Source organism: Ranitomeya imitator, chromosome 3 (assembly GCF_032444005.1).
Source record: "Ranitomeya imitator isolate aRanImi1 chromosome 3, aRanImi1.pri, whole genome shotgun sequence".
Classification (NCBI taxonomy): domain Eukaryota; kingdom Metazoa; phylum Chordata; class Amphibia; order Anura; family Dendrobatidae; genus Ranitomeya; species Ranitomeya imitator.
Window position 1 is genome coordinate 572,213,221 of NC_091284.1, and position 20,478 is coordinate 572,233,698.

A 20,478-nucleotide genomic window follows, 5' to 3' on the forward strand; every position below is an offset into this window, starting at 1 on the left:
AAACAAGTCCTGGCATTAGGATGTGAATTCATGGTTCCTCATGTATGGAGGAAACTTGGGAGTTGAGCTCCCTTCACTCATAGTTGATGTTGACTATATTACATAGTTGGCATTTGTCTGTAACAGCAATGGCTGGAGACAAGTTCATAGTAACATAGTAACATAGTTAGTAAGGCCGAAAAAAGACATTTGTCCATCCAGTTCAGCCTATATTCCATCATAATAAATCCCCAGATTTACGTCCTTCTACAGAACCTAATAATTGTATGATACAATATTGTTCTGCTCCAGGAAGACATCCAGGCCTCTCTTGAACCCCTCGACTGAGTTCGCCATCACCACCTCCTCAGGCAAGCAATTCCAGATTCTCACTGCCCTAACAGTAAAGAATCCTCTTCTATGTTGGTGGAAAAAACCTTTTCTCCTCCAGACGCAAAGAATGCCCCCTTGTGCCCGTCACCTTCCTTGGTATAAACAAATCCTCAGCGAGATATTTGTATTGTCCCCTTATATACTTATACATGGTTATTAGATCGCCCCTCAGTCGTCTTTTTTCTAGACTAAATAATCCTAATTTCGCTAATCTATCTAGGTATTGTAGTTCTCCCATCCCCTTTATTAATTTTGTTGCCCTCCTTTGTACTCTCTCTAGTTCCATTATATCCTTCCTGAGCACCGGTGCCCAAAACTGGACACAGTACTCCATGTGCGGTCTAACTAGGGATTTGTACAGAGGCAGTATAATGCTCTCATCATGTGTATCCAGACCTCTTTTAATGCACCCCATGATCCTGTTTGCCTTGGCAGCTGCTGCCTGGCACTGGCTGCTCCAGGTAAGTTTATCATTAACTAGGATCCCCAAGTCCTTCTCCCTGTCAGATTTACCCAGTGGTTTCCCGTTCAGTGTGTAATGGTGATATTGATTCCTTCTTCCCATGTGTATAACCTTACATTTATCATTGTTAAACCTCATCTGCCACCTTTCAGCCCAAGTTTCCAACCTATCCAGATCCATCTGTAGCAGAATACTATCTTCTCTTGTATTAACTGCTTTACATAGTTTTGTATCATCTGCAAATATCGATATTTTACTGTGTAAACCTTCTACCAGATCATTAATGAATATGTTGAAGAGAACAGGTTCCAATACCGACCCCTGCGGTACCCCACTGGTCACAGCGACCCAGTTAGAGACTATACCATTTATAACCACCCTCTGCTTTCTATCACTAAGCCAGTTACTAACCCATTTACACACATTTTCCCCCAGGCCAAGCATTCTCATTTTGTGTACCAACCTCTTGTGTGGCAAGGTATCAAACGCTTTGGAAAAATCGAGATATACCACGTCCAATGACTCACCGTGGTCCAGCCTATAGCTTACCTCTTCATAAAAACTGATTAGATTGGTTTGACAGGAGCGATTTCTCATAAACCCATGCTGATATGGAGTTAAACAGTTATTCTCATTGAGATAATCCAGAATAACATCCCTCAGAAACCCTTCAAATATTTTACCAACAACAGCTCTGGGCCAAGCTGTTAATCATTTATTAGCCACTATCAATCTCTGAAAGTGGCATTTAAATGGATCTCATGCATTGGCTCCCATCAGTCCCAAGTTGCGATCTTGAGGGATCAATTAATTACAATGGCAGCCGGGGGCCAGCTAAAGGCTACCGTTGCTGTGATCTCAGTCCTCCTGTGAAGCTCAGCCACATTATATACACTGCTCAAAAAAATAAAGGGAACACTAAAATACCACATCCTAGATATCACTTAATCACACATTCCAGTTGCAAATCTTTATTCATTACATAGTAGAAGGCGTTGAGAACAATAAAAAATAAAAATGATCAATGTACCATATATACTCGCTCGAGTATAAGCTGACCCAAGTATAAGCCGAGACCCCTAATTTGGCCACAAAAAACTGGGAAAACTTATTGACTCAAATATAAGCCTAGGGTGGGAAATGCATCAGCTATTGGTAAATTTCAAAAATAAAAATAGATACCAATAAAAGTAAAATTGATTGAGACATCAGTAGGTTAAATGTTTTTGAATATCCATATTGAATAATGCTCCATACAGTTCATGATGGGCCCCATAAGATGCTCCATACAAAATATGCCTCCTATAATGCTCCATAAAGTTCTTGATGGGCCCCATAAGATGCTCCATATTAAAATATGCCCCATATAATGCTGCATAAAAGGTTAATGTTGGCCCCATAAGATGCTGCATAGAATATTATGCCCCATATAATGCTGCACAAAGGTTGATGGCCCCATATGATGCTCCATAGATTATGCCCCATATAATGCTACAAAAGGTTGATGGCCCCATAAGATGCTCCATAGAATATTATGCCCCATATGCTGGTGCTGCTGCTATAGAAAAAAAAAAGACATAGTCACCTCTCGTCGCCAGGTGCCGGTGTCCTGAGCAAGCTGTGACACCGCTGCGCTATGGGGGTCAGGTGCCGGAGTCGCCGCTGGCTCAGGACACCTGCACTTGCGATATTCACCTGTCCCCATTCCACCACTGCGCACCGCTGTGTCTTCCGGGTCTCTGCAGTGACTGTTCAGGCAGAGAGCACGCACCAAACACGTCATCGTGCCTTCTGACCTTAACATCACAGCCAGAAGACGCAGAAGACGGAGCCCGGCGGTGGAACGGGGACAGGTGAATATCGCAATGCTCACCCTCCCCCGTCATACTCACCCTCCTGGCACGGTCCCTGCTTCACCGATGCGATAGTCTCTGGCGCCGGCAGCTTCTTTCTGTGTTCAGCGGTCACATGGCTCATTAAAGTAATGAATATGCGCTCCACCCCTATGGGAGTGGAGTCACGTCCATATTCATTACTTTAATGAGCAGTACCACGTGGCTGCCGAACACAGGAACAAGCTGCTGGCATCAGAGACCATTGGAGAAGCTGGGACCGTGCCAGGAGCAGGTGAGTATGATATGACAGCCGCCACTCCCCCTCCTCCGCTGACCACCTGGGACAATGACTTGAGTATAAGCCGCACTTTTAGCCTAAATCAATGGGCTGAAAATCTCGGCTTATAGTCGAGTATATACGGTAAATCAAAATTAATATCCCATGGAGGTCTGGATTTGGAATGGAACACAAAATCAAAGTGGAATATCAAATTACAGGCTGATCCAACTTCAATAGAAATGCCTCAAGGCAAGGAAATGATGCTCAATAGTGTGTGTAACGTGCACGTGCCTGTATGACCTCCCTACAATGCCTGGGCATGCTCCTGATGAGAGGGCGGAGGTTCTCCAGAGGAATCTCCTCCCCGACCTGGATTAAAGCATTAGTCAACTCCTGGACTGTGGTGCAACATAGAGTTGGTGGATGGAACGAGACATGATGTCCCAGATGTGCTCAATTGAATTTAGATTTGAGGAATAAGCAGGCCAATCCATAGCATCAATGGCTTCATCATACAGGAACTGCTGACACACTTCAGCCGCATAAGGCCTAGCATTGTCATGCATCGGATGGAACCCAGGGCCCACTGCACCTGAATATGGTCAGACCACAATGGGTCAGAGGATCTCATCCTAGTATCTAATGACAGTCAGAGTACCTCTGGCTAGCACTTGGAGAGCTGTGCGGCCCTCCAAAGAAATGCCTCCCCACACGATTACTGACCCACTGCCAATCCTGTCATGCTGGTGGAAGTTGCAGGCAGCAGAACATTCTCCATGGTGTCTCCAGATTCTGTCACGTTTGTCACATGTGCTCAGTGTGAACGTGCTCTCATCTGTGAAAGGCACAGGGCGCTAATGTCGAATCTGCAAATCTTGGGGTTCTGTGTAAATGTCAGTCGCCCTGCATGGTGTCGAGCTGTAAGCTCAACACCCACTTATAGACATTGGACCCTCATACCACCCTCATGGAGTCTGTTTCTGACATTTTGAGCAGACACATGGATGTTAGTGGCGTGCTGGAGGTCATTTTACATGGCTCTGGCACTGCTCCTACTGTCCTCCGTGCACAAAGTAGGAGGTAGCAGTACTGCTGCTGGGTTGTTGTCCTCCTATGGCCGCCTCCATTTCTCCTGGTGTACTGGCCTGTGTCCTGGTATCTGCGCCATACTCCGGCACTGTGCTGACAGACACAGCTACCCTTCTTGCCATAGCTCGCATTGATGTGGCATCCTGGATGAGCTGCACTACCTGAGGAACATCTGTGGGTTGTAGACACCACCTCATGGAAGTGTACAATACCTCTAGGGGTGAGAGCAATGACAAAATGCCAAAGTGACGAAAACAACAGCCAAAAAGGATGAGAACAGAGAAATGGCTGTTGTCACCCCCCTGCAGATCCACTCCTTTATAGGAGTTGTCTTGCTAATTGCCGGTCACTTCTACCCATTGTCAATGTCATTTGCACAACAGCTGGAAAAACTGATTCACAATCAGTGTTGCTTCATAACTGGACAGGTTGATTTCACAGAAGTGCGATTGACTTAGAATTACATTGTGTTGTTTAAGTGTTCCCTTTATTTTTTTGAGCAGTGTATATTTTCACTAAATATTGCAATATTGTGGATCAGAAGTTCAAGTCCCCTAAGGGAACTAATAAATAATGAAAAAAGTAAAAATATCAAGTTTCTAAAAGTATACAAAAAATTGCTGAAAAATCTTAAAAATCTAATGTTCCTCTTTTCTCCCTGTCTAAAAATAAAGAAAAAAATTAAACATATTTGGTATTGCTGTGTTCATAGAATTCTAATATATCAATTGGAATCAATATATCAAGCATATGTGCCGTAATTAATTAAAGGGACTCGGTCAGCATCATCTTCATTTGCTTAAATATAAAACAAAAATTGATGCATGTTTGGTATTGCTATAATCGAGCTGCCTTGGCTAATCATGTTTCTAAGTAATTTTACCACAAAATCAACACCATAAAAATAAATTACAAAAGACAATGGCAGAATTGCATTTTTTTCAATTTTTTCCCACTTGGTTTTTTTTTACCCAGTCTTTAGGATATTGTATGTCAAAATGAATGCTATCATTCAAAACTATAGCTTTTACACCCTGAAAAACTAGTCCTCATACATATGTCAACAAAAAAATTAAAAATTTATGGCTCTTAGGGTATGTGCACACGTATTCTTGGCCACTGCGGATTTTTCCGCAGCAGATTTGATAAATCTGCAGGGCAAAAACGCCGTGTTTTTGCTGCAGATTTATCGCGGATTTACTGCGGTTTTCACTGCGGTTTTACAACTGCGGATTTCTATAGGAGCAGCTGTAAAACGGCTGCGGAATCCGCAGAAAGAAGTGACATGCTGTGGAATGTAAACCGCTGCGTTTCCGTGCAGTTTTTCCGCAGCATGTGCACAGCGTTTTTGATTTCCCATAGGCCAAAAGCAAAAGAAAAAGGGTAGCATGCATGATAAAGGGATCACCACAAGATATATAGCAAAATATAACAAATTTTTATTGAACCACACTTGAGTACACTACAAAAAAGTATTAAAAACACTTAAAATAGCAGCATAAGGCAAACATGAAAACACGGCCTATAATAAGGTCAAGCCACAGTGTCACCCCACAGAAACTACCAGGACAAATCTGGGTATAGGAGATTTAGCACCCAGCATGTAAGGTCTCTGTAGCTATAAATAGCCAGACAGATAACCCATCCTATACTACCTGACATGAATAGACCAGGCCTCCTAGGTAGCGTTCCTGCATAATAGGTCAGGGCTGATGAAAGATGGCAATAAACAGGGGTGGCACCGGGCAGAGATGCCCAACGCGTGTCGCCAGTAAACTGGCTTCTTCAGGGGCAGTACCAGCAGTGTCCCAAGTGCATGGTTTAAATACCTTGATAATGATGTGCACAGTCGGTGCAGCTGGAGACCAGGGGGCCGGGAGCGCGGTGTGTGCAGATAAAGCCGGAAGTATCAAACAACGCCGGCACCTGCGCAGTGAGAGGGCAGAGCCGGGGCCTCCACTCCGAAGCGTCCACCCAGATGCAAGTGTGCAAGCGCCAAAAGCGGCGTCCGCGCAATGCAGTCCAGCCGGGCGTCATACAGAGAAAGGACACACCGCCACGATCCCCCAATGCGCTGGCGCCTGTGCAGTATAGGACATGAAGTCCGAGCCTCCCGTTCCAAGACGGCCGCCCGGAGCTCAGCGCGCACGCGCAGGTGCGCAGATAGAGCAGAGGGCGGGCAATCAGCGAACAGGGTGCCCGGTGACATAGAGTGCCAGCGAAAGGAGCCAGGGAGGGGAAAGGGGAAAGAGGGAGGGGTGGGAGGGAGCAAAGGAGCGCACAAATGTCACAGAGCACATCAAAGGCAATGCAGAGATGTCCATATTACGCAGCAGATCCCCACCACCTATGTATCCAGGGGCCAGACAATAGGGTCCCAAACAGGGCACTGGGAGTATATAAGAACAATGGTATAGTAAACCAACTATAGGTCTCAGAGGGACTGTATGCAAAGAAAATATACAAATAAACAATCACACTATATATATATAATGAGCACCATAACAGAGAAGTGTCAGTTAAAGGAACACAAATACTATAATACTTAGAAATGAGTTTGAATACACCCTTTAAGAAAACCATGGTTTTCACGGATAGAAGCTAGTTCATCCGTATTTGGACAAATGTATAAAGGAATACAAATGTATAAAGGAGCGGAATTCTATGGTTTCCCATAGGTTTACATTGAACTGTAAACTCATGGGAAACTGCTGCGGATCTGCAGCAAAATCCGCATCGTGTGCACAGCCTTAGAAGGTGCAAAAAAATGAAAGCGCAAAAATGAAAACAAAATAATGTTTGTGGTCCTTAATAAATGGTAATTTTTATTTTGATGTAGTGTACTGTCAACAAAAGGAAAAGTCACTTCTTCAGAAAACATGACAGACAAACAAGGTAATTGTGATTTGTGTGTAGATGATCTGTGACTGACCAAGTCCACATTGCTATTTACTCTGGGGTTTTATGAACTCTTATAATACAGAAGAAATGTCTCTAATAATTGTTACTAATAATTGTCCAAAAAAGTATGTTACTTATGGTATGTAAATAAATAAATACCGTAAAATTGTTACTGAAGGGATAAAGTATGTGATCCCCGAGGCTGCACTCAGAGGTAGTATTGGGTCCCACATATGAGTGCCACCTGCAGGCAAAACTTTGCAATGACACTTCGTATACATAATACAGTGCTCGTGTCCAGGTGTTACATTAGTGATCCTTATTGCATCTAGTGCCCTATGTATTTAAAAATAAAAGATATTCCCCTAAACACAATTCAGCTCCTTATTCAAAATTAAAGACTTATAAAAGGGGGTCTAATAAAGATCAGTTACTGAAAATAAGGATCGGATTGCTCTGATATTTACAAATGGAAAAATGCGGACTCCAATAGTATGTGCAAAGTATTGTCTGTGATATTCTGCTTTATCTTTAAATAACACATTACCAATGGGGTTGTACAGCTGAATATTGAAGCAGTTTGAGATCTGGCATGACCCTGGTGCCTAGAAAACGTATTGTGAGCCCCTAGAATGTATGCTTGAGTAAAGGATCTTTTTCTTTGCCGAACCATTGTCTTCTTGGAACTATACTCCTGGTTTGATATCTGATATACCACCAGTGTAGAATTATTAAAAAAACAACATTATTTAAGAAAATTAGAATGAAGAAAATAAATGCTCATGCTCAGTGATAGTTATCAGAAAAAGCAGCCATATAAGATGTCCACTATGTTCTACTGACTGAACCAAGAAATTAATGTAAATGTATGATGGGCCCATGGGCTTTAAAGGGAACCTGTCACCCCCCCAGGCGTTTGTAAATAAAAGAGCCACCTTGTGCAGCACTAATGCTGCATTCTGGTAAGGTGGCTCTTTTAGTTATGCTTCCTGCACACGCTGAAATAAACGCTTATAAAATGTGCCCCCTCTTACCCTGAAATCGCCAGGGAGGCGGGACTTTCACCCCTAATTAGACGCCCCACAGCCGTCACTCAGGGCCTGTGCGCGCCGGGCGCCGCCTCCTCTTGCTTCTTTAGTGTCCCTGGCGCCTGCGCTGTAAGTTCGAAGGGCAACGCAACTGCTCATGCCCAGAAAAAAATACTTACAGCGCAGGCGCCGGGAACGCTAATGAAGCAAGATAAATATAAATAAGAATTTATATTTGAAAGACTAAAACAATAAATGCAATGTATGATTTATAAGTTATGAAATCAGCACATTAACATATTCCTTTGTTTTTCTCCTTGTTTGTTGAAGATTGTCATGAGAATGATGATATTATAGTGCCAGAAATTTTGGACCGGCGATATGTTCCAGCTTATCTTAAAAGCGTGGCCTGGGAAGGTTTCAACTTTGCTGGGCATGAAATAAAAATAGTGGAATCGACAGACCTTTATGGAGCTACTGTTTGGCCTTCAGTAAGTCAATCCTCATGCTTTAAAATGGTACGGAAAATAGCATCCATCCTATAGCATTGATAGATCAGGAGGAACAGTTCATGAGGAACTGTGGAGGCTCAGCGAGGAAACAGTGGTTGACTTCACCAAGGGTACAAATATAAATAAGTCATAAATATCACAAATCGATTATACAAAAATTAATATGTCTCATAGACCATGTATAAAGATGTGTGATAAAAATTATTCAATTGATAACTTAATATCCAAATGCATAAATAGATACTGGAAGATGCATAAAATGGTAATATACATTGATGTATTCATGAGTACTCATATCATACACTCATTATTAAACCCAAGATTAAATATATCTACATAAGTAGCTCCTTATTGATAAGAAGGAAATAAGGGTTATTATCCCATAAGGTTGATCTAATGACAGAGAACTTCAAGTGTGTCACATATAGGACAGACTCCATATACCACATTAGTTAAAGTGTAAAGGTACCGTCACACTAAGTGACGCTGCAGCGATACCGACAACGATGTCGATCGCTGCAGCGTCGCTGTTTGGTCGCTGGAGAGCTGTCACACAGACAGCTCTCCAGCGACCAATGATCTTGAAGTCCCCGGGTAACCAGGGTAAACATCGGGTTACTAAGCGCAGGGCCGCGCTTAGTAACCCGATGTTTACCCTGGTTACCGTTGTAAATGTAAAAAAACAAACACTACATACTCACATTCCCGGTGTCTGGTCAGGTCCCTCGCCTTCAGCTTCCAGCACTGACTGAGCGCTGGCTGTAAAGTACAGCGGTGACGTCACCGCTGTGCTGTACTTTACGGCCGGCCGACGCTCACCAGTCAGTGCGGGAAGCTGAAGGCGAGGGACCTGACCAGTCACACACGCCGTTTCAGCGATGTCAGCGGGAGATCCAGTGACGAAATAAAGTTCTGGACTTTCCCCAGCGACCAACGATCTCCCAGCAGGGGCCTGATCGTTGGTCGCTGTCACACAGAACGATTTAGTTAACGATATCGTTCAGTGTGACGGTACCTTAATACATATATGTACAGGGTAAATCTCTCCAATCGTAACAAATACTATCTGAAAATAAATAGTGGAACAAGTCCTACAATCAAAGTGACCACACTAGAGTAATCGTATATTGCATGTCATGATCCAGGTTGGGGTTTGCTTTCTGCTTTCCATATCAGAAAACTCGGCACTCAACCTTCGTCAGTAACTACAAAATAATCAAAAACATAAAATAATAAACAAGAAATAATAAACAAACTATATACAACAAATATGGTCAATATGATAAAAGGATAAATCATGCATTGCAGATTAAATAGCAGACCAGTCCAGTTTCACAAAGTAATCAAGGATGAAATGGTGGAAGAGATAATGTCTCCCGATAGATGAATATATTATAGATATACAACTGGAGGGCAAAGTGGAGTGGTGTCGAGTTTTCTGATACAATTATCAATGATGTGGGAACCTACTTTGGCACCTTCTGTAGTAGTGCTCATGCTATAATTAGTCAGTATGCTTTCTGCTTTCCGACCTGGTCAGACGGGGGTTAAACTTCTCTGTCACTCTCCGGTGTGTGGGTGGCTATTTCACTGCACTGTGACTGGCAACTGATGTCAGTGATAGTTCATGTCTTCTGCGAGAGCAGTTGACCTAGCGTACCGGAGTGTGTCTTTTGCTTCCTGTCTGCCCGTATCTGTATTTCCACCATTCCCTACCTCTGACTTATTGTTTCTGTGTGACTGTTCCCCGCAGTGTATGACCTGGCTTGATTTCTGACCTGTGCATCCATCTCCCATTTCTGTTTTGGATTGTTCTGTCGAGCTCTGACCTTTGGTGTGTTCCTGGCTGTGCTTTCGTCTCATCCTCTTGTTACCGCGCTCCCGACCGGCTTTCTGACCTCTGGCTTGCTTCAGGCCTTGCTTCTGCCTTCCCCTCTAACACTGCGTTCCTGGCTGTTGCTGACTTTGGCTTGTACGACCTCTCTACTGACCTCTAGCGGTGTTTGCTCAGCTCTACTGGTCTTCGGTTGAGGTGAGCTCCTGTTACCTCTCTTCCTCACCCTCTGGTGGTTGTTCCTGTATTGCACGACATTGCACATAAACATCCCTATAGATCCCATGAATGGTAAGGCAAACCCAAAGTGCAAGTCATACCAAAGAAGAACCCCCCTGCCACGTGTTTCGCATATAGCTTCTTCCGAGAGATTTTAATTCAAGAGCAGCAAAATGTAGGGACTGAGACACTGAATCCATTGATGTCTCACTTACTGGGCTACTCAGTGTAGTTTTAATAAATCACTGTTATGTTAGCAGGAGATTATTACTAAAGGAATTGTAAACCTGCTGCCAGGTAGTCCTCCATATTCATAAGTACTGTATAGCAGTCAAATAACTGGTAGATGATCAGCAAACAATGATTTTATTAAAAAAAATATAGTGGGCAGCCCAGTAAGTGATACATTGCTGTAATCAGGATCTCTGCCTCTACATTACAAAAAACTGGGGATAGATTCCATTTAGAAGAACATGTATATAAGTAGTTGTATAGGACAGCCATTCACAATACTGTAAGATATAAAAACACTTCATATCTGATAGTGCTAAAATAGTTGTCCTCATTTATTATTATTATTATTTATTGTTATAGCGCCATTTATTCCATGGCGCTTTACATGTGAGGAGGGGTATACATAATAAAAACAAGTACAATAATCTTAAATAATACAAGTCATAACTGGTACAGGAGGAGTGAGGATCCTACCCGCGAAGGCTCACAATCTACAAGGGATGGGTGAGGATACAGTAGGCAGTTTGATAAACTGCAGCTACTAATGATGCAATAATGCTATACAAGGGATATACGAGTCAAATAATTGCTAAGAGTACTACTAGCAAAATATATTTATTAGATTTTCACTGAAAATCATACAATTCATATATGGTAGAAAAATAGATAAAAGAATGTGACTGCATCCACAGGTGCAAAAAGTCCAGGTATAGCCGACAAAAACACAATAAGTTACAATGCATACATAATATTAAGGTATACAAAAATGCAAATAGCCCATGTGTGTGGCAGACAAAACATCAAGGTGGGTGTTATCAATACATAGTAATCCTAATAATGCCCATGTAACTGCCACACATTAAGTATACATAGACCGCATTATATAAACAGCTAGTTAACAAAGTAAAGAGTTAATTACCCATAGTTTGTGTCCTGTCTGGCTCCTGGATGAACCCCAACGCGCGTTTCGCGTGTATGTGTTGCCGCTTCCTCAGGGGGCGTGGCTAACTAGGGATCCTGGTCGCATATAAATAGTGCTCAAGTCCGGTCACATGACGTGACGATAACACCGTAGTGCGCATGCGTGAATCATATGAGAGCGTCATCACCGCATAACCAGCCCCCATCCTGACGAGCAGATCCCAGTCACGTGAGTGGGTTGGCGCCACGCCCACACCGTACGACAAATGGATCGCCGCCAGGAACAGAGACAGGCAGCGGTATACAGCACTCCCCCAGTATATAATATACTTTAAGTTTGAAGGTGCATACATAGAAAATGTCACGATACTACGTGACATAAAGTGCAATATTGTTTATCTAAATATCTAAAAGGCAATCACCGATTGCTTTGTGATGTGTGTATATAAAGTGATAAGTGCATAAAGTGAACTGAGTGTCTACCATATAAGATATGATCAGATAATGCACATAATTTTAATTATAGTTACATACACAAAAATAGATAATAAACAAAGAAAAAACGGGGGAAAGGAAGAAAAATAACATGACTAAAACTACTAAAGTCACGCGCAGACTATATCAATGCTAAGTATGACGTCAGACGGAGGCACTGAAATAGAGGGGAAACATTACTAATCTCTTTATATGTTAATCTGCATGTCCAGTCCAGCAATTGTGTATCCAAATAAACAAGAAAAGATAAACTGTATACAATATATTACACCATGCCGCCATAATGATCCATCTTAAATAATTGTCCATCTTCAGTTTCAAAGTAGTTGGAAATGCCAGATATTCCTCTTCGGCCAGATACTCTCCTCCTTCAATATCGCAAGATCGTATACGCGTGACAGAAGCATAAACACACTACAATATAAACAAAGGAACCTAATTAAAACACTGATGGTACATAACAGGGACAGGCAAGAAAATCCAACACACAAAGGATAATAAATTAAAGAAAGGATGAGAACCCATGTGTCTCATTGAGGCCCATAGGTGTCATAGTGCCCACCATAGAGATCCAGCGGCACTCACGTTGTGCCAAAATGCGCTTAACATCGCCACCTCTAATGCCACATTGAACATGGTCAATGCCCCGTGCCATAAAAGATTTAGGGTCGCAATTGTGGAATAATCTAAAATGGCGTGGTACGGTTTTCAATTTAGCCATATCTTTGCAAGTTATGTGGTGATTGATGGTGAAAGTTTTTCCCTCAATGACTGCCAGGAGGAGCAAAAATTTAAAAGATCAATTGGTATTTAGCCACTATGCTCCCAGATCAAATGGACCTAGTTTTGGCTCACGTGGACCAGTGAGGGGATGTTTCCCGTGTGGAAATTGTATTTCATGCCCCAACATTAGTCGCATTGAGACCTTTGATTCGGCTGATGGTGGAAAAACTTTCACCATCAATCACCACATAACTTGCAACACCATACAAGTTGTTTACTATGCAGTATGTGGTTGTCCGAAAATATACATCGGTCTCACTTCTCGCCGCCTGGGTACGCGCATACGAGAACATGTGCGTGACATAATGGCGGCTAAGAATGAAACAGATATGGCTAAATTGAAAACCGTACCACGCCATTTTAGATTATTCCACAATTGCGACCCTAAATCTTTTATGGCACGGGGCATTGACCATGTTCAATGTGGCATTAGAGGTGGCGATGTTAAGCGCATTTTGGCACAACGTGAGTGCCGCTGGATCTCTATGGTGGGCACTATGACACCTATGGGCCTCAATGAGACACATGGGTTCTCATCCTTTCTTTAATTTATTATCCTTTGTGTGTTGGATTTTCTTGCCTGTCCCTGTTATGTACCATCAGTGTTTTAATTAGGTTCCTTTGTTTATATTGTAGTGTGTTTATGCTTCTGTCACGCGTATACGATCTTGCGATATTGAAGGAGGAGAGTATCTGGCCGAAGAGGAATATCTGGCATTTCCAACTACTTTGAAACTGAAGATGGACAATTATTTAAGATGGATCATTATGGCGGCATGGTGTAATATATTGTATACAGTTTATCTTTTCTTGTTTATTTGGATACACAATTGCTGGACTGGACATGCAGATTAACATATAAAGAGATTAGTAATGTTTCCCCTCTATTTCAGTGCCTCCGTCTGACGTCATACTTAGCATTGATATAGTCTGCGCGTGACTTTAGTAGTTTTAGTCATGTTATTTTTCTTCCTTTCCCCCGTTTTTTCTTTGTTTATTATCTATTTTTGTGTATGTAACTATAATTAAAATTATGTGCATTATCTGATCATATCTTATATGGTAGACACTCAGTTCACTTTATGCACTTATCACTTTATATACACACATCACAAAGCAATCGGTGATTGCCTTTTAGATATTTAGATAAACAATATTGCACTTTATGTCACGTAGTATCGTGACATTTTCTATGTATGCACCTTCAAACTTGAAGTATATTATATACTGGGGGAGTGCTGTATACCGCTGCCTGTCTCTGTTCCTGGCGGCGATCCATTTGTCGTACGGTGTGGGCGTGGCGCCAACCCACTCACGTGACTGGGATCTGCTCGTCAGGATGGGGGCTGGTTATGCGGTGATGACGCTCTCATATGATTCACGCATGCGCACTACGGTGTTATCGTCACGTCATGTGACCGGACTTGAGCACTATTTATATGCGACCAGGATCCCTAGTTAGCCACGCCCCCTGAGGAAGCGGCAACACATACACGCGAAACGCGCGTTGGGGTTCATCCAGGAGCCAGACAGAACACAAACTATGGGTAATTAACTCTTTACTTTGTTAACTAGCTGTTTATATAATGCGGTCTATGTATACTTAATGTGTGGCAGTTACATGGGCATTATTAGGATTACTATGTATTGATAACACCCACCTTGATGTTTTGTCTGCCACACACATGGGCTATTTGCATTTTTGTATACCTTAATAATATGTATGCATTGTAACTTATTGTGTTTTTGTCGGCTATACCTGGACTTTTTGCACCTGTGGATGCAGTCACATTCTTTTATCTATTTTTCTACCATATATGAATTGTATGATTTTCAGTGAAAATCTAATAAATATATTTTGCTAGTAGTACTCTTGGCAATTATTTGACTCGTATATCCCTTGTATAGCATTAATATTGAGTCGCTTTGTATATATCACTTACTGACGCCTATGTATATATAATGATGCAATAAGTTGCCTGAAGACTTATGGAAACAATAGATAATAAATAGATAATGTGATAGTACAACAAGTTGAATTATTATGTTGGAAATATATGAAATTAATGTAAACCATAAGTTGATAGATTTGATACAACTTGTGTCATTTTTGCAGACTCTTAAATGCATGTATCTTCCTCTTATGCTACTTACATTCTTCAGAATATCTGCAGCGGGTCTCTGTGCTGCAACACACTTCATTTGAATGCGCATAAGAGCAAAAAACACAACTTAACGATGCACACACCTAAGTGTTAATAAAATATACAAAAGTTTATTGAGAACCATAGACAATTTTTAAAACCATTTAAAACCAAGCAATGATCAAGCAGCCTCCGAGCAATGATATGCCCATTATGTGCACAGCAGTAACACACCAATAGATAATAATAAATATATCAAATTAAGAACACAATTCAGATGCCTGAGGATGCCTTGATGTCTGGATAGTGGTGCACCCTCTCTCTCCCTAAGGCTACGTTCACATTAGCGTCATGCGACGCAGCGTCGTTGACGCAACGCACGACGCAACTAAAACGCACGCAAAAACGCACCATTTTTGATGCATGCGTTGAACTGATGCGTCGTAAAACGCAGCATTTTTTGTGCGTTTTTGTTGCGTTTCCCCAAAAAACGCAGCGTTTTACAACGCATGCGTTGTCAAACAATGATGTAATCTTTCAACACAATTTAGTGTCTAGACACTAGATAATACCACCAATGAATAGAAGAGGGTGGGTCTAGTGTCTAGACACTAGATAAGGCCACCAACGGGTAGATGAGGGTGGGTATAATGGAATTGTGGTATATATACCCCGGCATAGATTAATTCCAACCATACAGCATCAAGATGGATCGTCCCATGGAGAGTATCTACCTCAATATGGAGCTGGATTTTGCCCTTGCTATTGCTTATGCTATTGCCTGTCATGAACAGAGGAAAAGAGACAAACTACGGAGAAGGAGTCGTCGGCGTTTTTGGCTACACCCTATAGTGGAAGTCCGAGAGAATCGTGGAGCCTACCATTGTCTGTTTGGCGAGTTAAACGACAACCAGGAGAAATACTTTGAGTACACCAGGATGTCTCAAAACAGCTTCCGATATCTGCTGCGTCTGGTGGAAGGAGCCATTTCCAGGCAGGACACGCAGCTCCGTAAAGCAATTTCCCCCGAGGAACGTCTGCTGGTGACTCTACGGTACGTAATGGAATGTGAAGGATTTATATGTTCTTGCCATTTTTTAAAGTAACGTGTTTTGGTTTTGTGGGGTGGGGGATTGTAATTAAAAATGAAAAATTCTTTAATTACAATTTAATTAATTATATTTATTTATTTTTCTTCTTGTCAGTTTCCTGGCTACCAGAGAGACCTTGAGATCACTGCATTTCCAGTTTAGGATTGGAGTCTCCACACTATCTGGTATTATTGCCGACACATGCCGCGCATTGTGGGACAACCTCCGGGAGGAATTTTTACCCATCCCGACAACAGAATTATGGCAGGCCAACGCCCAAAAATTTGAACAAGTGTGTTCTTTCCCTAACTGTATTGGAGCCGTGGATGGGAAGCACATTAGGATTACCAAGCCTTCAAGAAGTGGATCTCTGTTTTTTAATTATAAAAAATACTTTTCCACCGTGCTCATGGCTATTGCAGGTGCGGACTGCAGGTTTCTCGCTGTGGACATTGGAGCGTTTGGCCGTGCAAATGATTCACGGACATTTAAGGAGTCTGATATGGGCCGAAGATTATACGATAACAATTTTAATTTCCCCCAGCCACTTCTTCCCAACACCGAAGGCCCGGCCATGCCATTTGTTGTGGTTGGGGATGAGGCTTTTCAAATGAGTGGCAACCTACTGAAACCCTACTCCAGTCGGGGCTTGGACCACACAAAAAGTATTTTCAATTACAGACTGTCCAGAGCCAGAAGAACTGTGGAGTGCGCCTTTGGCATCCTTGTCTCCAAATGGCGTATCTTAACCCCTTTACCCCCAAGGGTGGTTTGCACGTTAATGACCAGGCCAATTTTTACAATTCTGACCACTGTCCCTTTATGAGGTTATAACTCCGAAACGCTTCAACGGATCCTGGTGATTCTGACATTGTTTTCTCGTGACATATTGTACTTCATGATAGTGGTAAAATTTCTTTGATAGTACCTGCGTTTATTTGTGAAAAAAACGGAAATTTGGCGAAAATTTTGAAAATTTCGCAATTTTCAAACTTTGAATTTTTATGCAATTAAATCACAGAGATATGTCACACAAAATACTTAATAAGTAACATTTCCCACATGTCTCCTTTACATCAGCATAATTTTGGAACCAATTTTTTTTTTTGTTAGGGAGTTATAAGGGTTAAAAGTTGACCAGCAATTTCTCATTTTTACAACACCATTTTTTTTTAGGGACCACGTCTCATTTGAAGTCATTTTGAGGGGTCTATATGATAGAAAATGCCCAAGTGTGACACCATTCTAAAAACTGCACCCCTCAAGGTGCTCAAAACCACATTCAAGAAGTTTATTAACCCTTCAGGTGTTTAATAGGAATTTTTGGAATGTTTAAATAAAAATGAACATTTAACTTTTTTACACAAAAAATTTAATTCAGCTCCAATTTGTTTTATTTTACCAAGGGTAACAGGAGAAATTGGACCCAAAAAGTTGTTGTCCAATTTGTCCTGAGTACGCTGATACCCCATATGTGGCAGTAAACCACTGTTTGGGCGCATGGGAGAGCTCGGAAGGGAAGGAGCGCAGTTTGACTTTTCAATGCAAAATTGACAGGAATTGAGATGGGACGCCATGTTGCGTTTGGAGAGCCACTGATGTGCCTAAACATTGAAACCCCCCACAAGTGACACCATTTTGGAAAGTAGACCCCCTAAGGAACTTATCTGGATGTGTGGTGAGCACTTTGACCCACCAAGTGCTTCACAGAAGTTTATAATGCAGAACCGTAAAAATAAAAAATCATATTTTTTCACAAAAATTATATTTTTGCCCCCAATTTTTTATTTTTCCAAGGGTAAGAGAAGAAATTGGACCTCAAAAGTTGTTGTCCAATTTGTCCTGAGTACGCTGATACCCCATATGTGGCAGTAAACCACTGTTTGGGCACATGGGAGAGCTCGGAAGGGAAGGAGCGCAGTTTGACTTTTCAATGCAAAATTGACAGAAATTGAGATGGGACGCCATGTTGCGTTTGGAGAGCCACTGATGTGCCTAAACATTGAAACCCCCCACAAGTGACACCATTTTGGAAAGTAGACCCCCTAAGGAACTTACCTAGAGGTGTGGTGAGCACTTTGACCCACCAAGTGCTTCACAGAAGTTTATAATGCAGAACCGTAAAAGTAAAAAATCATATTTTTTCACAAAAATTATATTTTTGCCCCCAATTTTTTATTTTTCCAAGGGTAAGAGAAGAAATTGGACCTCAAAAGTTGTTGTCCAATTTGTCCCGAGTACGCTGATACCCCATATGTGGCAGTAAACCACTGTTTGGGCGCATGGGAGAGCTCGGAAGGGAAGGAGCGCCGTTTGACTTTTCAATGCAAAATTGACAGGAATTGAGATGGGACGCCATGTTGCGTTTGGAGAGCCACTGATGTGCCTAAACATTGAAACCCCCCACAAGTGACACCATTTTGGAAAGTAGACCCCCTAAGGAACTTATCTGGATGTGTGGTGAGCACTTTGACCCACCAAGGGCTTCACAGAAGTTTATAATGCAGAGCCATAAAAATAAAACAAAATTTTTTTCCCACAAAAATTATTTTTTAGCCCCCAGTTTTGTATTTTCCCTAGGGTAACAGGAGAAATTGGACCCCAAAAGTTGTTGTCCAATTTGTCCTGAGTACGCTGATACCCCATATGTGGGGGGGAACCACCGTTTGGGCGCATGGGAGGGTTCGGAAGGGAAGGAGCGCCATTTGGAATGCAGACTTAGATGGAATGGTCTGCAGGCGTCACATTGCGTTTGCAGAGCCCCTAATGTACCTAAACAGTAGAAACCCCCCACAAGTGACACCATTTTGGAAAGTAGACCCCCTAAGGAACTCATCTTGATGTGTTGTGAGAGCTTTGAACCCCCAAGTATTTCACTACAGTTTATAACGCAGAGCCATGCAAATAAAAAATATTTTTTTTTCCACAAAAATTATATTTTAGCCCCCAGTTTTGTATTTTTCCAAGGTTAGCAGGAGAAATTGGACCCTAAATGTTGTTGTCCAATTTGTCCTGAGTACGCTGATACCCGATATGTGGGGGGGAACCACCGTTTGGGCGCATGGGAGGGCTCGGAAGGGAAGGAGCATCATTTGGAATGCAGACTTAGATGGATTGGTCTGCAGGCGTCACATTGCGTTTGCAGAGCCCCTAATGTACCTAAACAGTAGAAACCCCCCACAAGTGACCCCATATTGGAAACTAGACCCCTCAATGAACTTATCTAGATGTGTTGTGAGAACTTTGAACCCCCAAGTGTTTCACTACAGTTTATAACGCAGAGCCGTGAAAGTAAAAAATCTTTTTGTTTTCCCACAAAAATTATTTTTTAGCCCCCAGTTTTGTATTTTCCCAAGGGTAACAGGAGAAATTGGTCCACAAAAGTTGTTGTCCAATTTGTCCTGAGTACGCTGATACCCCATATGTTGGGGTAAACCCCTGTTTGGGCACACAGGAGAGCTCGGAAGGGAAGGAGCACTGTTTTACTTTTTCAACGCAGAATTGGCTGGAATTGAGATCGGACGCCATGTCGTGTTTGGAGAGCCCCTGATGTGCCGAAACAGTGGAAACCCCCCAATTATAACTGAAACCCTAATCTAAACACACCCCTAACCCTAATTCCAACGGTAACCCTAACCACACCTCTAACCCTGACACACCCCTAACCCTAATCCCAACCCTATTCCCAACTGTAAATGTAATCTAAACCCCAACCCTAACTTTAGCCCCAACCCTAACTGTAGCCCCAACCCTAACCCTAACCCTAACCCTAGCCCTAACCCTAGCCCTAACCCTAACCCTAACCCTAGCCCTAACCCTAACCCTAGCCCTAACCCTAACCCTAGCCCTAACCCTAGCCCTAGCCCTAACCCTAGCCCTAGCCCTAGCCCTAACCCTAGCCCTAACCCTAGCCCTAACCCTAACCCTAGCCCTAACCCTAGCCCTAACCCTAGCCCTAGCCCTAACCCTAGCCCTAACCCTAGCCCTAACCCTAGCCCTAGCCCTAACCCTAGCCCTAACCCTAGCCCTAATGGGAAAATGGAAATAAATACATTTTTTTTTATTTTTCCCTAACTAAGGGGGTGATGAAGGGGGGTTTGATTTACTTTTATAGCGAGTTTTTTAGCGGATTTTTATGATTGGCAGCCGTCACACACTGAAAGACCCTTTTTATTGCAAAAAATATTTTTTGCAATACCACATTTTGAGAGCTATAATTTTTCCATATTTTGGTCCACAGAGTCATGTGAGGTCTTGTTTTTTGCGGGACGAGTTGA

The 20,478-nt window shown here is 42.3% G+C and overlaps 1 protein-coding gene across 1 annotated transcript in view; it reads left to right on the forward strand.

The window, feature by feature from the left end:
* The first annotated feature begins 7,027 nt into the window (after positions 1-7,027).
* Positions 7,028-20,478, forward strand: part of LOC138671690 (protein-lysine methyltransferase METTL21E-like) — a 48,938-nt gene continuing 35,487 nt past the window's right edge. Inside the window, exons 1-2 of the mRNA XM_069759850.1 lie at positions 7,028-7,079; positions 8,299-8,459. Of these exons, the coding sequence (XP_069615951.1) occupies positions 7,028-7,079; positions 8,299-8,459 (213 nt within the window). The remainder of the gene's footprint in view (positions 7,080-8,298; positions 8,460-20,478) is intronic.